The sequence below is a fragment of the Suillus plorans genome (assembly GCF_016647745.1).
Source record: "Suillus plorans strain S12 chromosome Unknown HD556scaffold_16, whole genome shotgun sequence".
NCBI classification, from domain to species: domain Eukaryota; kingdom Fungi; phylum Basidiomycota; class Agaricomycetes; order Boletales; family Suillaceae; genus Suillus; species Suillus plorans.
In genome coordinates this window covers 320,236-335,937 of record NW_024537400.1, presented here as the reverse complement: position 1 = coordinate 335,937, position 15,702 = coordinate 320,236, and the positions used below count along the sequence as shown (strand labels likewise).

The window sequence follows — 15,702 nt, the reverse complement described above, 5'->3', positions numbered from 1 at the left end:
TAAACTTCTGATCAGGAAGTCTTTCCGAGTCAAAATTCTGATATTTTGTACTCTCCTCAGTGACGTAGGCATGGCACTCGCCGCGATAGGCATGATGAACGTCTAGAATTCAAAGACGACTCGGACGCCTGCCGTTCGATAAAACTTGAGTACCAAAAAATCTGTTAATGGAGGAAATTCAAAAAGATAGGTCATCATCCTCCGAGTCGTCCTGGTCCTCATCACCTTCCCAGCCATGGTCTTTCTCAACTCCCTCGTCTTCATGCTCTAGGTCATCGTCGCTAAATTCTTCATCGCTCGTCCCATCATCTTCATCATCATCCTCGCCGCATCCGTCACAACCCTCGCTGTCACTATTCTCTGCATGGCTCACATCTACCTCGTCAGCGTCGTCCACAATGTTCATGTCGCCAGCTGATCCAGGGCTAAGACAATCTCTGATCATTCTTCGCATCATTACCGGATGCCCCACACCTAAATAACCATAGCGCATGAACATATCTCGGTCAGCAAATCTGCATGAGAGGATAAGGATCAATATACATAAGAACAGATATTTACGCTCACATGCCAATGTAATAGGCCTCCCAATCATCTAGTTCCCCTTCCTGACGTGCCAATGATTTTCCGTGGCAAAGCGAGCTAACACCACGTCCCGAAGCAAAGGCTGGAATCAAGTGCACTCCCCGAATCACTTGCCCTGGGTCAAGAAACCCGAATGTGTCTGTGTCGGATTCCTCCACAAAGGCGACTTTGGGAAGACAAGCATATCTCGTACCAGATTTATGGTTCTGCAAAGGGGCCAGCCATCTAACCCAAAGAATTTCAAGGTGTTGCTTCACCGGCTGAGCTCCGTCATTGAGCCACGTCTCGATATGATATATTCCTAATACGCGGGCATACCAATATGGATGGTTGGGCGTTGTCTCACCCGAAACCACCATAACGTCCGCATGCGTTCGAGGGTTGATCGTGTCGTAGTCGTGCCTCATGTCATATGTAGTATAATGAACTTGCATAGTCTGGACAGAGTGGATCATGTTGTTAGGGATGATTACCAGGTTTCGCTCCTCGTCTGTGAAGGTATGGTCGCAGTAGCTGACATCTAGCTTGCGCAACCGATAAAGCACATGGTCCTTTAGCTTTGGTATAAATTTCTAATAGCTACTGTGAGTACTAAGGTGCTTTCAAAACCGATGAGACTTCTACCTTGAGAGCCGTATCGCTGTCGTGTTCTCGAATGAATGCGAATAGACTGATTGGATGATTCTGATCGGTGGTGATGCGATAGTGCTTTCCAGAAGAGGGAATATCGACTAGTGATTGACTAAGGGAGGGGGTTGTACCCCCTGCCTCTGCTATACGCCGTAGCGCGCGGCGCCTCCGCTCGTGTTTGGCTAATTGGGCCGGGGTGTCTAGCTTACTGGTTAGTGGGTAGAATGCTTTCAAAGCTCGGTGTGCAAGCTCGCCCTGTACATGGTCATCAGGTTCATACCGGTAGAATGTAGATGATACATACGATCTGCATTGTAAACGAATCTGTGGTCCCAAAGGATCAAATGGTTTTCACATAGTCCCCCATAGCATGAAACTTATAGGTATTTAAGTTAAACATCTTCGCCCTTGCTCCAGTTGATTCTGGAGCGACGTTAGTATGAGCTTCGGAGCGCTGAGTGAACCTTCGTTGACGCGCTGCCTTCTCTTTCGGCAATTCCACGGCGTTGAAAGCAGCACAGGTGTGGGTCCGAAACTTCCGCAACATCCGGGAGAGTGTTTTGAAGGTTTCCTCTAGAAATGCTAAGGTAGAATCGGAGTGAATCCTGAGCTTTGCAAGTGCATGCCACTCTGCAAAGCGATATAGCAGTGACTGCACAGCCGCGTTATGTTCAGGAGGGAATAGCCCTTCAAAAACAGGCATAGCGCACTAGAGGGCATGTGAGGGAGCTTTCCGGCAACTAAACAATGCAAACGAACCTGTAAAATGTCTTCGAAGTCGCGAGCTGCCAATTTTTTCATCTCTGAGGTATTATTTGCGAACCTGCGAATCACACCATTCCCGAAGGTTGGAAGCTGGCGAAATCTGAAGCGAAATTGCGAAATTAACAACTCGTTAGCAGGTAAAGATATTTGGACCGTTATTAATTCCACATACCTTTCATCTAGGGCGGCAACCAGCTGAGTGCCTCCAGGAAGTACATAAAGAAGCCTTATCAGGTGCGTAAATAGCGCCTTCCAGGTACCTAATTCGCACTCATGCATTAGGTCCACCACGAGCATGTGAAATGGGTCGAGGCCTAGCGCCCCAAGCTTCACTGCAAATTGATTCTGTGGACATCAATTTGAGTTTATCATGACCAGTAGCGAGCCCTTTGCACCTACCAGAATAGGAACCCACGAGCCTTCTCCAAGGGCGTCTTCAACCTTTCCGCTATCTACGGTACTTCCCCATTGATAGATGAACTCACGAGCCTTGACGATCTTCGCTGTAGTATAGACTCGAAAGCTAGTTACGCGATTTTTCATATCCTTCGCCAGACCGAGACAATGAAACAAACTTTTCGGTATAAGGCAGCGAGGGCATGGACAGGAGCCCATGTCCTTGATAGTCGCTATTAGAGCCCTAAAAGTTATGAGTCATCTGATATCTTGAGAGAACGCAATGAAAAAAACGTACTTCTCCGGGTAATCAGCCGAATACGTGAAAATTCGAAGATATACTCTCCGCATGACTCCATCGGCGCATTTCAAAACAACACCGTGTCGATAAGCATATAGGAATTCTTCATCCATCAGGATTTCCCAGCAAGCCTGGAACAACTGCCTGCGGCAGTAGGTGAGAAGGGAGGCCATGCCTGTTTTCGATATTCGAGGCAGGGTACTCAAAATGTCTTTGATGCTATCAGGAAGCTGAGGAGGGTAGCGTAAATATGGTTGAAAATATGCAATAAGGAGGACTCACCGAAGGTAAGAATCCTACGAGGTGACACGATCCCAACGTAGGCGACGAACGTACGTACTTTGTCAGATTTCCAAAGTAGGCATAGAGAGGCCAAGCCTTGGCAGTTCCAAAATTTGCCAAGTGAGTAGCGTCCGAAAAGAACATAAGGCCTGCAATGACGCGCTCCAATGAACACCCAGGCTCTTTCGGCAGCTTGTGCAAATCATCCTGGGCTCCTAACCAAGCATCAGACGTGTAAAGCTCGTCGTATATCTGTTCTTGATGGCCGTCTAGAGGATCATTCCATAGACGTTTAAAAGGCATGAGGTGGAATGCGCCCGCTTGAGCATCTGCAAATGCAGCGCGTACAACTTCAACAAGCGGGCGAAAATGAAATCCAGGAATTGAGAAGAGCCTAGGGCTATCCTCCTTCAACTTCGTTGGAATGTCGATGGTGACCGTAGTCTCAATCCAGTCATCTGGAAAGGTAATTCCCTTTCCACCCTCGTCTTGGTCCAATTCCCGCAGACTCCGCCTCACCGAAAATCCCTGTAGGTCCTTGCTGTCAAAATCCTCTGCTAGTATCACGTCTTTGACTAGGGCAGCGACTTTAGTTTCTGACACACGACTGGTGCTGGAATTCATCCACGACATAAGTCTATAGACTGTCATATTAGAAAACAGGTATGGTGGTGCAAAGACCTTCGGCGGAGAATGGGATCCTTGAGCAGCAGCTGGACACGTCCTCGCAAGCAATGCAGATGGAATAAATCTGTCCGGCTCGAACGACGGACGACGAGGGTAAAGTCGGCAGAGACCAAAGGAATTGGCAGTTGTTTGAAGTGTATCTCTGAGGGTTAGAATAACACGCTGGATTCTGGATCGAGCTGGTACGACAGGCAAACTTTGACTCAACGAGCTCTGACCGATATCAGAGTAATTAAGTTCATCCTCTAAGGGCTCGATGGCATGGAAGGGCCTCGGAATTCGCCTGATACGGCACGTCGGTTGCTCTGGAGGTGTCAGGTAATGAGAAAACTGGTAGTCTATCATGCAAAGGGATGCTAACCAAAATAATCCGACTCGTCAACTTTGTCTTCGCAACTGGCACCCATCTCAACGTCGTCATCGTTCTCTAAGTCAAGGGAGAGTCCTAAGTCGTCGAGACTGGATAAATCTAAAGTGCCAATGCCAGACCCTGCTGGTAATCGAAAAGGGGCAGTTTGTCTGACACGACCGATTCTCTGAAGTCCACCTCGTTTAAGAAGACAGCTGATTGCTTAGTAGGACTACTCACTGCGTCATGGTGTGAAGCTTCTTTGGCACGCTCCCGTCTCTTCTGTGTCGCAAGAACGCTATATCTCTTGTGCAAATGACAAGAGGCGCGATGCCTATTGAGTCCACGGGCATCCTTTGCCTTCTCCCAAGAGCAGCCTAGGGCACCGCATTGGAACACCATCATCAGTAAAAACGAGACTGACAGAAAGGCAACAATCCAAAGAGATGACGCAATGCTTGTGCGCATTGCACGTTAGAGTTGTCGGCAATAAGCTGTAAGGTAGCGGTTGTTTGAGTCCTCTGTAGTGTAGTTCGTTGAAGTGCTTCAAAAATGTTACTAGTAAGAATGATCCGGTAGCGGGAAGTCAGACTACTGCTTACATAAATTAAACATACTATCACACACACTGAGACACGCACAACACAGCATGATGCAGAAATATACGTTGTGGATTGTAGATAGATAGATAACAGGACATATTAATATATGCTGATCCTAATATTCAAAAATTGTATTTTTTTGTCCATGCCCGTGGCAAGAAAGAACGATGGGCTGCCAACAAGCTTCTCAAAGAGACCGATACTACAGCCGGGCTTGGTCGTGATACTCCAGCGTCAGACGTGGGTGTCGGACGCAAGGGGAGGAAGGACAAGATGACTGCCAATGACTACGATACACCTGCCAGTGGTGTGGCTGGCAAGCAGAAACGTGAGGTGAAGTCCATGTCTGTGACGCCTTTGGTGATCGACGATGACGAGGAAAAGTATGACATGGTGAAGGGGTAGTGATCTTGCTTCGATGTCCTGCATGGAGGAAGTTATGTTGCAGTGCTGCTTGAGGTTTCATCCTTCGCTCAGGATCCCATACAAAGCATCGTCTTGACACCGTAGAACTTGAGCAAGTGTTTGTGCCTGGTCGTCTACGATGACCTTTACAGTTCACCATGGGTCGGGGTGCGCCGTTGTTGTCTTAGAAAGGATCAGGAAAGTGGTAGAAGGTCGCCAATGTGTCATCTTACCGAAGAAGAGTCGCTTTCGGGAGCTACGATTGATGAAGTCCTTATCTGGGGGCTCCAAGACCTCCATGATGCAAGACAATTGCTCCTGCTCGTTTTCGCCAGGGAAGATAGGGGATACTGTATAGAGCTCGGCGAGGATGTAACCCAAACTTCACATGTCGATAGCCATGTGATAGTTCATGCCCAGGATAACTCCAGGCGACCGATAGAAATGACTCTGAATATAAGTATAGACTACGCTTGGCTCAGTAAAATCTTAGGGACCGTGGTGAAAATGAACTTACTCTTCTTGTGCTCTAAGCAGCTACTGTCGAAGTCTATGACCTTGATAGCACTGCACTCTTCACAGGGTATCGTAATAAGACATTCTAAACACAGTCATAAGACAAAGTGCATGCAATGAGAGAATACTAACGAACCTCTGGCTTGAGATCGCAATATGCGATGATGCCACATCAAGCACAGAGACAATAGTATCATCTGGCTTGTAAAGTGTCGTATCAACGCCATTGTGAATCCAACAAAACTGTTTGCTTTGATCAGTTCATACAAATTGATGCTAAGTAGTTCCATGGCATTGCAGAGGTGATTGTGGAAGTAGAAGTGCTCAGTCATCTTGATGACATGGTGCTTGGAACTTAACTGTAGGATTCCGAAGTCCAGAAATGGCACACGTACTCTTTGTTCCACGACATGACAATTCGACTCGGAATACCGCCACGGGCAACATCTCCGAAGTGGATGTTGTCGATTTAGAAGCTATTGGGTAAACACGATACCAGACAAAACCAGATATTTGTCATGGCGCAGATCGATAAAGTGGAATACTCACCGAGGGTCCAACGTCAACAAAGGCAGTCCACCCTCTCACATCATTATTTCTGTCCTGAGAGATGATCGGCTGGCAAGCCAGAATCAGCACTCATGAAACCTGCAGCATGAACGCAAAACTCCACTGCAATACTGATTGAACTGACCAGGTCATATTAATATTGGGATCAAAGAGGCGCTGTGCAAAAACAACTCAAGTAAACAAACTTGACGTAATGTCACGTTCGTGACAGGCTTCAAAATCAAGTATGTAGTATGATTAGTGGCCATGGATTGATCGCATCAACAAGCAATGAATTCTGTCTGACCAAAAACTAGTAACGAGGCTAGAGACACTAGTAGTACGGCTGCAAAGAATATGGACATTACGAAGCAAGAAGTAATTTAAATGACAATGATTCTGAATGATGAAATTAGCTCAGGTGAAGGCCTAGTCGGCAGTTGTGCTGACCTTTTGAATTGATGTTCAGGCAAATGCACTATATGTTGAAAGGCATTTGGGTCGACATGGACCTGGAGCCTCGTTCAAGACGGGACTGCTCCGAGTCTCCAAAACTTGGAAAGCCCCACATATTCAGACCCACATCACCTGAGATCTGTACAAACGACATCTGCGGTCCCGACATCATCAATGGCGCCTGACCACCTATTTGTCCAAACGGCAACAAAGTGGAAGGCCTGGGCAGGGCAGTCGCGGTATTATGACTCGGCACTAGGCGTGGTTTGCTCAACTCCTCCGCTGTTAAAGGGACGTGGATCGGAAATTCAGGAGCCGAAAGGCCCAGCTTCTCGTGCAATTTTTGACTGCAAATATATGAGCATTGAGCCTGTATTCGCTGTAACGAGAGACTTACAGGCCTCTGTGATGAAGATATAATAGACGCTTCTGGAATGACTCCCAATGTATATTTTGCTGGAGGGCAAATACCATCGCGTTCTTGATCAACTGTTGCTCGTTGGCATATACGTCGGTAGCGAAGTGCAGAGTGTTATTTTCTTTTGATCCGGAGAGTCGACCCTCGACGTACCGATCAATGGCACACCTTATCTAAAGATCATGAAAATTCAATTAACGGATGCACACCAGAACATGCTTTACTCACTCCCACCGCTGACTCTGCGAGCATGTCAAGGGGTGTTGTATTAATCGAGGACCTCATTTCTTCATCATAAAGTGGCGATTTCTTGCTCTCATACCAGTGCTTGATATGAGTACTTTCGACAGCTTGACCTGAGAAGACCAGGACATTGGTAGACGTCTCAGTCTCCTCTATACCATGTAGATAGTATTCGAAAGGCTGATTTGCATCATAGATAGCTACCCTTCGATTGTTCATATAAATCTGGCGTTCCTCCTCAGACCGCTTTGACGGCAGTTCAAGCTTGTACAGGGGCGCAAATTCTTCGCCCGTTTTTGCGAGCTCTCTACGGTCCTTCGTTAGGGCTCGGACTACAGAGTTTATGAGATAGTTATTAGCTATCAATTCTGTAATGCAGATTAGTCTATGATGGGTGGGGTGCGCACGGGGCAGTTGTCAGCACATACCACAACCGAACTTTATACCGGCATGAAAAATGATCTCCCTAACGCGCATCTCCATCTTGACCTTCTCGTCTCTGGTACTGTTCCTGATCCAGCCAGTAGTTGCACCGTCCATAACGAGGCGCATTTTCACCCATTCGATGGCTAGTTGCTGTGTTTTATCATAGTCCTTGATGCTACACTTAGATTGTGGGGCTTCTTGCAAGTCTGTGGTGCAACGAGCACTATCGGCATCATCTATTACACTTGCTGACGCTAGCGATGTAGAAGGCCTTGAGCCAGGCATGCTGCGTGCATATGGGTTATAATGTGATGAACCGAGTTGAGCAGGTATCCCCCGCTGTCTCAGACTAGACTCAGAGGGATCGTCGGGGTCGAACTCAATTGGTGTAAACGTTAATGATTCTGGGGCGTCCATCAAGTAGGCTTGGAAGGGGGAAAGTTGGAAGTTAAATCAGCGATGTTTGAAGTTAAATAGTCAGGAATCAGCAACGTTGATTGTACTACTGCGGTCGGACCAGCCTTCAGTTATCTCACATGTCACAATGTATTTGGATAAACTTACGGTTATTGCAGGCGAGGTCTTGTGCGAGCATCACAGGCACAGGCGGTACTATCCAGGCTGATTCAGAGCCATCGTTGACAAGCGATTATGGTCTTCTGAACGTCATTTTCGGTCAAATACAGATCATGCATCCTAAATGATCAAGATTTTGACTCACCTTGAGGACATCATGTGGTGTGGTGCAAGATTGATATGCGGCCTTCTGGATGCCATTTCCGATTTGTTCTGATAAAGAATTATGTTCAATCGTGCCCGCAAAATGATCAAGATAAGTGTTTGACTCAGCTCCATGCGGTACAATCAGCTAGGAGGAACGAAGGAATAGGAGTCCTTCTATTTTCTGGAAGGAATGGCACGGCTCCTAGACCTAGACTCGTGATAGTGCTTTATGCCCAGTTAGTAATTCAATATGGTCACCTTGGTGCTGCAGGACATAATGATACGTGCATTTCTGGCTAGCGAACTAAGTTTCAATGCTTCCAAAACCCTGACAAGGTCAGCAGACTTTAATACATACAATTACCGGGTGTTCTATTACATCTGCACATTGATCAACATTCGAATCAGTAAACTGTGAAGAAAAAAGCTTCGAAAACCCTGACAAGGTCCGAGTCAGTCATGATACAATATCGACAACTGGGCATTCTATTACATATGTTGAGTCTGCATACTAATAATCGGCTACGTCCGAATCAACAGTCGCAGTGAACTAAAACAGGCCATGAACTCAACTTTGAATGTCCGTAATGAATTGGATGCGAATTCAACTCAACTTGAAGTACTAGTAGTACTATGACTTTCAACGCTTCAGAGTCTGAGAACACAATTCAGGATGTCAAACTTCTTAGTCACGATAAAGCCACTACGTACATTGGAATCAAACTACATATAATGCACATGTGGGCACGGAGATAGGATGACACAAAATAAATTAACAATTTGAGTCATTGGACGGGCAGGCTGAGCTGCCACGAGATGCGGCGATTGCAGCTGATCCTTCATCGGAAGAACTTTCACACCAGGGCCCAGCCGCATCATTAGGATCAAACCTAGAACCTGTGCTCCCTATTTGCGCGACCCCAGCGTCCTGAAGCATATTTCGGATGGAGCCAATTTGCACATCAACTCCACTCAACTGCGTCTGGCACAGCTCGGTTTCGTCGTCAAGAATTGACTTTATCAAATCTAGTTCACGGGAGCGAAGGCGTTGGTATCGCAACCTCGCAGCAATAGCTCGGCGAGTGATTCGTGAGAGCTCGAGCATGCGCTCATTGAGGTATATTGTAGCTGCGGAGGAAGGGGTAGATGTAAAGTTCCACTTTGAAAAAAAAATGAGAACTGAAAATCCGAAAGCAACCGTTTAAATGGACAGACCGTCGTTTGCAAGGTCTTTGACCTCTTCGTGGGCAAATCGCAATCCTCGTCCTGTCTGCCGCCCTGAAATAATGTGTATTGGACAGGGCGTTTACGGGGATCACGAGCGTGACATTTTCCCAAGTTGAAGGCGCGAGCCCACTCAACGCGAAGTCCAGGATTGTCAGCAGACAAAATGGGAGAGTCCATGCTCTTGGCAGGAGAGCCACTGGTGGCAATAGATGTTGGGGGTGTGGATGCTGCATTCGATTGGGGTTTGCTGGGGTGTATGTCTAAGTGGAAGTGAACATATTGTTAAATAAACATACCTAAGATTGGAGCCAGAGGAGTTGGTCAAGGAATTGCTGCTCTTTGATTCAGAAGAGCTACTCATGGCGAATGGCCTGGCGGTTGACCTATAATACAGCGTGAGAGGAGGTTTGAATGTGGACTTGCAGTATACCAGCGTAATCCGTAATTGGCAGACCAAATAGTGTGTGAGAATACCTACACAAATTCGGGTGTCTAAATTTAGACGTGTTAGTCTGATGTTCATATCACATAATACATACGAGCTCTGCCAATGGAACAAGACACTGAGATCAAATGGCATGGTGATCATATTAATTTGATGCTGGGTATGATGAAGGACATGATGTCCGTGCGTGGTATGGTACAGTAATGTGACTAATTTAAACGAGCGCAGCCTGCCGCGGCAGCTTCAAATTTCAAACTCCGCGAGATGGCAAAGAAGCAGCAAGTCACGCACTGCACATGCTCGAAAAATGGACAGCATCTTAATGAGATCGCGCTGGAAATTGTGTTACCTGGAACACCGGAAAAGATTTATGACCTGATAAAGTTTGCGAGTGGGTTTATCAAGGATTTTATGCGGGTGGATCAGACGCTCATGGGTGGGTGGCATCTCGCTCGACTGAATCAGTACTGACGCTCCCTATTCAGATGGGCAGATATCAGATTGGTCTCCCATAGGCGACAACTCGAAGCTCTTGGCACGGAATATGTCGTATATCAAGTCCCTGAACAATAGCGTAGGCCCGAAGCAAAAAAAAAGTGCGAGATCCACGATGAAACCTTGACCTGCGACTTTGATGACCACGTCGTGATGTTGACGACGACAAAGACATGCTTGATGTGGACAAGCACTATTTCCACACGGGTGATCGTTACGCAGGTAGATTGCACTGGAAAAAGTTTCATCAAAGGTCTGCTATTCTTTCCTCCTACAAAATCTTATGCTCATGCTTCGCAATGCGCAAAGGTCTGATCGAAAAATCAGCAATAGACGATCAAAATGCATACCACTCCGACCTCGACAAAGCCATGCGAATGTACATCCAAGAACACCAATACAAATTCATCCCATCAGGCGCTGATCCAACAGCCGTAGCACGCGTCGAGCCTATCAGCCCCGTCATCGAACACAATGATCTCAATATCCTGAGTCGCTCCATGGGCATATCAGACGCAGAAGCCCGTAAAGCGCGTGAACACAAACGTAACAGACGTGGGCTTCAATGGGCGTATGAACCGTTTGACAGACGGTGCCTATGGCATTGTGGGAGGTAGTGATGTGCGGGCCCAGCTCGGCCTGAAAGCCCCGGCTTAGGCCCGGCTTTGGGGGGCTTGGGCTTTGCAAAAGCTCAGGCTGAGCCGTGAGCCCAAGCCAGGCCAAAGCTGCGGCTCGGCTTGGGCTCAACGACGGCTTTCAAGAACAAAATGATCTGAAATTCAATCTAAGCATATGTGTAACGGTGAGATACTAAAAGAACTTCATGAACTGTGTAGGCATGGATGCTGGTATCGTGCATCTGCCCGTGAGCATGTCTTTGCGCACATGGAAGTACTTGATGTGCGCGAGGATGAGCATGCTGTTGTGTTCACCTGTGACCGGGTGCGTGATGTCTATCGATTGGTAGAGCTGTTGAGAGGCGATGTTGTCAGCGAGCGAGCGGGCTAGGCGTGAAATGGAATTACCTCGCATTCCATGCTAAAAGCGCTTTCCTTGACGCGCGAGGCTCTTATTTGCACCTGAACACGTCGTCGTTAGCGGATATATCGTATCGTAAACGTGCACGCGTACCGAGTTTCACAACACGTCTGACCGTGGTTCCAGCTGGTGAAATATGAGTGTAGTTTGCATGAAAACACGGTATACTCACAGATACCGAATGCAGCCCAGTTGACGGCTTGTTTGAGGTCTGCATCGTCAAAGATGATGTTTGGGCTCTTTCCACCGAGCTCAAGGGTGACGTTTTTGAGGTTGCTCTTCGCAGCGGCCTCCAATGCACATGGGAAATTCCATGGGATGATTTGACCCTATCAGACGAACATCAGAGGATGATCTGGGAGCTGATATACGTGTACTTACGACGACACCAATTGGTTCGTGATGAGTATAGGTGAGCTTGTCTTCGGTGGTCTGTTGGATTGTCAGCTAATGAACGAAGAAATATCGAGGCCGATAAGGGACAAAAAGCCGTGGCCTGAGCCGCCGGCTCAGGCTTTTCAACACCTCAAGCCGGGCCTTGGGCCGTGGTCAGGCCCTGACTTGGGCCCGGCTCGGCTCGGCCTAATCAGGCTTGGCTTTGGCCGGCCCACGGCCTGAAGCCGGGCCGTGCACATCACTAGTGGGAGGAGATAGGTGTTGGGAGGGCGAGGGGTGGTACCGGGTCCTCTGGTATTTTGGAGTTGGCGCTGGTAGGTCGGTGTATTCGGGTCATGTAAATGTTGATTTGGGGTCAGAGGTGGATGCTATCCATACTACAACGTTGAATGCTGTTGAGGAGCGGGTAAGACTCTCACTACTACTAGTATGGGAGAGTCTGGATGCGACTTATTGGAGGACAATACTCATATGCACATACTACACTTATTATTATCTTAGGCACTGGTTAAATTTTGAATTGGTTTTTTTCAGGACGGCACGGGGCAGGTGAAATGCGGCACTAGTGAGCCTAGAGGTATCATGTAAGATCTGCAAAATTAATGCAAATGTGACACATGACGACTCAGCCACAGCGCTGCCTTCCTCGTTGGGCTCGATTGCCCATCGTGACCTGGACCACTGACGACCAGCACAAACGCTCCGTTCATGATTATAGTACTACTAGGTATGTGCCATCTCTGTCTGGCCCTTGAGACTCACCAAATCCCTGCACCAGGTACCGATGTGCTCCGTTCATGGTTACAGGTGCGCTGGAGAAGCTCATGAGCACTATGGGTTGGAGACAATACAACTACTACTAGATTATGTAGTGCATACTTGTGTGTAGCCTTGCGGTGGACGGTATGTTTGTGTTGCTACTTGCACCAAACACTACTACATGATGATCAGAGCCATTCAGTTCTGAAGCTGTCACGGTGAATGTCTCTAATGTTACTGCTTTGACGGATACAGAAGGCAAACCCCACTTCAAGCACATCGCCGAGGGTGCAAATTTATTCTATTCGCACGGTGACACTGGCACCTCGACAATCGAGAGAACAGTACAAATAGTACAACGAACTTCCCGTGCGTCCGAGTCGACAGACCCTTCCGAATCGTGGCTAGTACTACTAATACTACTACTGCTAGACCTCTCGGGCGATGATTCTTTCACAGCCGCGGCACACCGTGACCGTGACTTCCATCAAACAGATAGCCCACCTGCCACAGCTAGTGAAAGTGCCATCGCAGCTTCTGAAATGCATGGTCATCAGATGGGTCAAACTATAAAGCAATGTCGCCCGCACCCGTCCCAGAGTCATCCGAGTCGCTGTGATTCTGTTCAGACGTCACGAGCCGGATTAGTCACTAACTATGCCTGTCCATTTTTAGTAAGTCGCAAAGAAGCATACTTTGTATGATCAGCGCCGTGCTGAATTCAATATTTAACTTAACAGTCTTTAGGGCAGTCACGGATCTGGGCGGCCCACCAGCATATAAAATGGGTGCTGGTCGAGTTCTTTTCCCTTGTCTTCACCTCTCATTCCTCATCTACTAATCGAACTTCTTCCTTCCGAGTGTCTTATAGATGTCATCCACAGAGGGCAGCACAGCGCTCATCACTGGCAACCTGAGCCGCGGCATGTCTGAGTCGTTCATCGACGACCAACGGAGCGACCATGGTCTTCTGCAACCTCCGCAACCAGAACCATCTCCGAGTCAAGCATCGTTCGCGCAAGCTCGGCAGAGACGCAAAATTGCCGAACTGGAAGAGAAGATAGAGACTCTTGAGTCGGGGCGAGCTGTGAAAGAAAGGTATGACTCGGACTCCAACGCCGTTGCATACGTTGGATCGGGTTTGCTCACCATGCTTCAGGCAAACGAATTACTACCTGGCCCAAGGAAGAGGCTTCAGGCGCATCATCGCTCTATTCGATGGCATCGAGGATCTCGTGTCAGAAAATGACAGAAGATATGATGTCAATGGCGATGAAGACGCAGAGGCTGCTACTGTTGAGTCAGTTTTTTCTCCTGACTAGTTTCTCGTAGCCAGTGTCCCCGTTGACTTCTTTATGTAGCCAAGATAGACTGCATGTAGGGTATCACGTCCTAACGAGAACCTTTTCGTGGTTCATAAAGAGTGCCTCGGACATGGAGCACGATGACTTCACGCGCATGTTAAAATTTGTACGTTTTATCTCTACCAACGATGGACTTTATCACGTTAAGTTTTTATTTAGCTCAGGGAAGGAGCTGATGGCACTCGAGGAGATGATACCTCGAAGCTTAAGACTCTTATTTCAGACTGGGTTAATCGCGAACTGAAACCAGACCCTCTAGTTGACTCCGACGATAAGCATTGTCGTGGATTCGTCAATGATGCGTGCGGTATGTTACTGTGCCCGGCCGAGCTTGACTGGAACAACCCAGCGTAAGTACTAATGCACCCTGGATCCTGAACAATGCTAATGGTTCACAAGCGTAAGGGCAGGTATTCGAGATCGATTGGAGGGCCATATTGTTACGGAACTCTCCTTTCCGACCTTCTTATATGAAAAGTACAGTGCAAATTCGGACGATCTGGAAGACGGGCTTTTCAAGGGAAAAATTCTTTTGCAGGTTTGTCATATCCGAGTTTCCCAGAAATCATCTTACCTCATTTTCAGGGCTATAAAGCTGTCTTCACCTCACCATCTTCAGCAAAGGATATTGAGGGTGACGGCGATGGCGCAGATATCGTCGAGAACAACAGGCGAGCGAAGAAAGCACTTTCGGGAGTCAAGGTCAAGAAACATGTGGCACAAATTATCAAGATGGATAGAGTTACTCCGCGATCTATTGCATACATTGCCTGTCAGGTAAGCAATGATAATGGTTTTGTTTTGATCAATGGTAAATGATGATCGCACAGGTGCGATTCGCACTTTCATCCATTACCTCGTGGCAGTCGGTCGACGGTGACTTCGACTATATACAATTCTGGAAAATCATAGTGGATTTCTTCGAAAGGCCTCCTGGCCGAGAAGCACAACGCAGAGTCAACAGACTCCTGGAGTGGTGGACCAGGTGCGCTATCTGTCCTTTCAACAAGTCCCGATTAGTTGAATTGTTTCATAGGAAGGTTTTTGGTAGGAGTCGCCGCGAGGATCTCAGCGATGCGACAAAGGCCAACATGTCTGTGAATGCTCTCACGAGGCAGAGGGCACACCGCGACGATACTTCTTTCGATTCAAACTAGGGACCTATTATTATCTTAGCATCGTGTTTTTATTCAAATTTCTTGCTTGTCGCAGTTTAATAATGTCATGGATGATAATGTTACTTGCCATCATGTGATGCCTGATATGAAACACCCATTTGCAAGGTTGAAATTGGGCTGAAAGCATCTCGTAAACTCACATGGCTAAATCGAGCGAATACTAGTACAGCATGCTCACGGTAGTCTCTGCATCTTCTGGTCTTCGTGACAATCATTGTGCATAATGTAGTATACTTACAAGATGAAAGCAAATGAAAAGACCATCAAATTCAAAGTCTTAATTCCTTGCAGTTCTTAAGGGGTTTATATAAATACTTCACTTTGCCTGACGATCACCGTATCGTTGAATTGATAAGCTAAGTCATCGGGATTCTAAATGCTCACATAGATAACACCCCCGCAGGGCACAAAGACACCCAATTGTAAGGATGGATGGGCTAAGTATACACAAAGACTATTGAATGGTA

At 47.3% G+C, this 15,702-nt stretch overlaps 4 protein-coding genes across 4 annotated transcripts; 2 read left to right on the top strand and 2 right to left on the bottom strand.

Annotated features, from left to right (window-relative positions):
• Positions 1–5,155: 5,155 nt before the first annotated feature.
• Positions 5,156–9,921, bottom strand: HD556DRAFT_1465350 (uncharacterized protein; the record flags this gene model as incomplete). Its single annotated transcript, XM_041308344.1, has 16 exons — positions 5,156–5,352; positions 5,520–5,603; positions 5,655–5,877; positions 5,914–5,994; positions 6,068–6,136; positions 6,651–6,870; positions 6,921–7,114; positions 7,170–7,516; positions 7,613–8,035; positions 8,175–8,222; positions 8,692–8,714; positions 9,045–9,056; positions 9,194–9,461; positions 9,549–9,611; positions 9,662–9,807; positions 9,857–9,921. The coding sequence occupies 16 exons, from the start codon at positions 9,919–9,921 to the stop codon at positions 5,156–5,158; spliced, it is 2,463 nt and encodes an 820-aa protein (XP_041162508.1).
• A 348-nt stretch (positions 9,922–10,269) lies between these two features.
• On the top strand, positions 10,270–11,157 carry HD556DRAFT_1440957 (uncharacterized protein; the record flags this gene model as incomplete). Its single annotated transcript, XM_041306195.1, has 5 exons — positions 10,270–10,441; positions 10,491–10,554; positions 10,584–10,753; positions 10,810–11,034; positions 11,090–11,157. The coding sequence occupies 5 exons, from the start codon at positions 10,270–10,272 to the stop codon at positions 11,155–11,157; spliced, it is 699 nt and encodes a 232-aa protein (XP_041162507.1).
• Positions 11,158–11,538: 381 nt separating this feature from the next.
• On the bottom strand, positions 11,539–12,271 carry HD556DRAFT_1465345 (Aldehyde/histidinol dehydrogenase; the record flags this gene model as incomplete). Its single annotated transcript, XM_041308343.1, has 5 exons — positions 11,539–11,579; positions 11,632–11,664; positions 11,711–11,867; positions 11,920–11,970; positions 12,218–12,271. The coding sequence occupies 5 exons, from the start codon at positions 12,269–12,271 to the stop codon at positions 11,539–11,541; spliced, it is 336 nt and encodes a 111-aa protein (XP_041162506.1).
• A 1,293-nt stretch (positions 12,272–13,564) lies between these two features.
• Positions 13,565–15,214, top strand: HD556DRAFT_1440955 (uncharacterized protein; the record flags this gene model as incomplete). The annotated part of the gene is made up of 8 exons (XM_041306194.1): positions 13,565–13,791; positions 13,853–13,993; positions 14,055–14,163; positions 14,217–14,407; positions 14,457–14,595; positions 14,643–14,834; positions 14,888–15,042; positions 15,094–15,214. The coding sequence occupies 8 exons, from the start codon at positions 13,565–13,567 to the stop codon at positions 15,212–15,214; spliced, it is 1,275 nt and encodes a 424-aa protein (XP_041162505.1).
• Between the last annotated feature and the right edge of the window lie 488 nt (positions 15,215–15,702).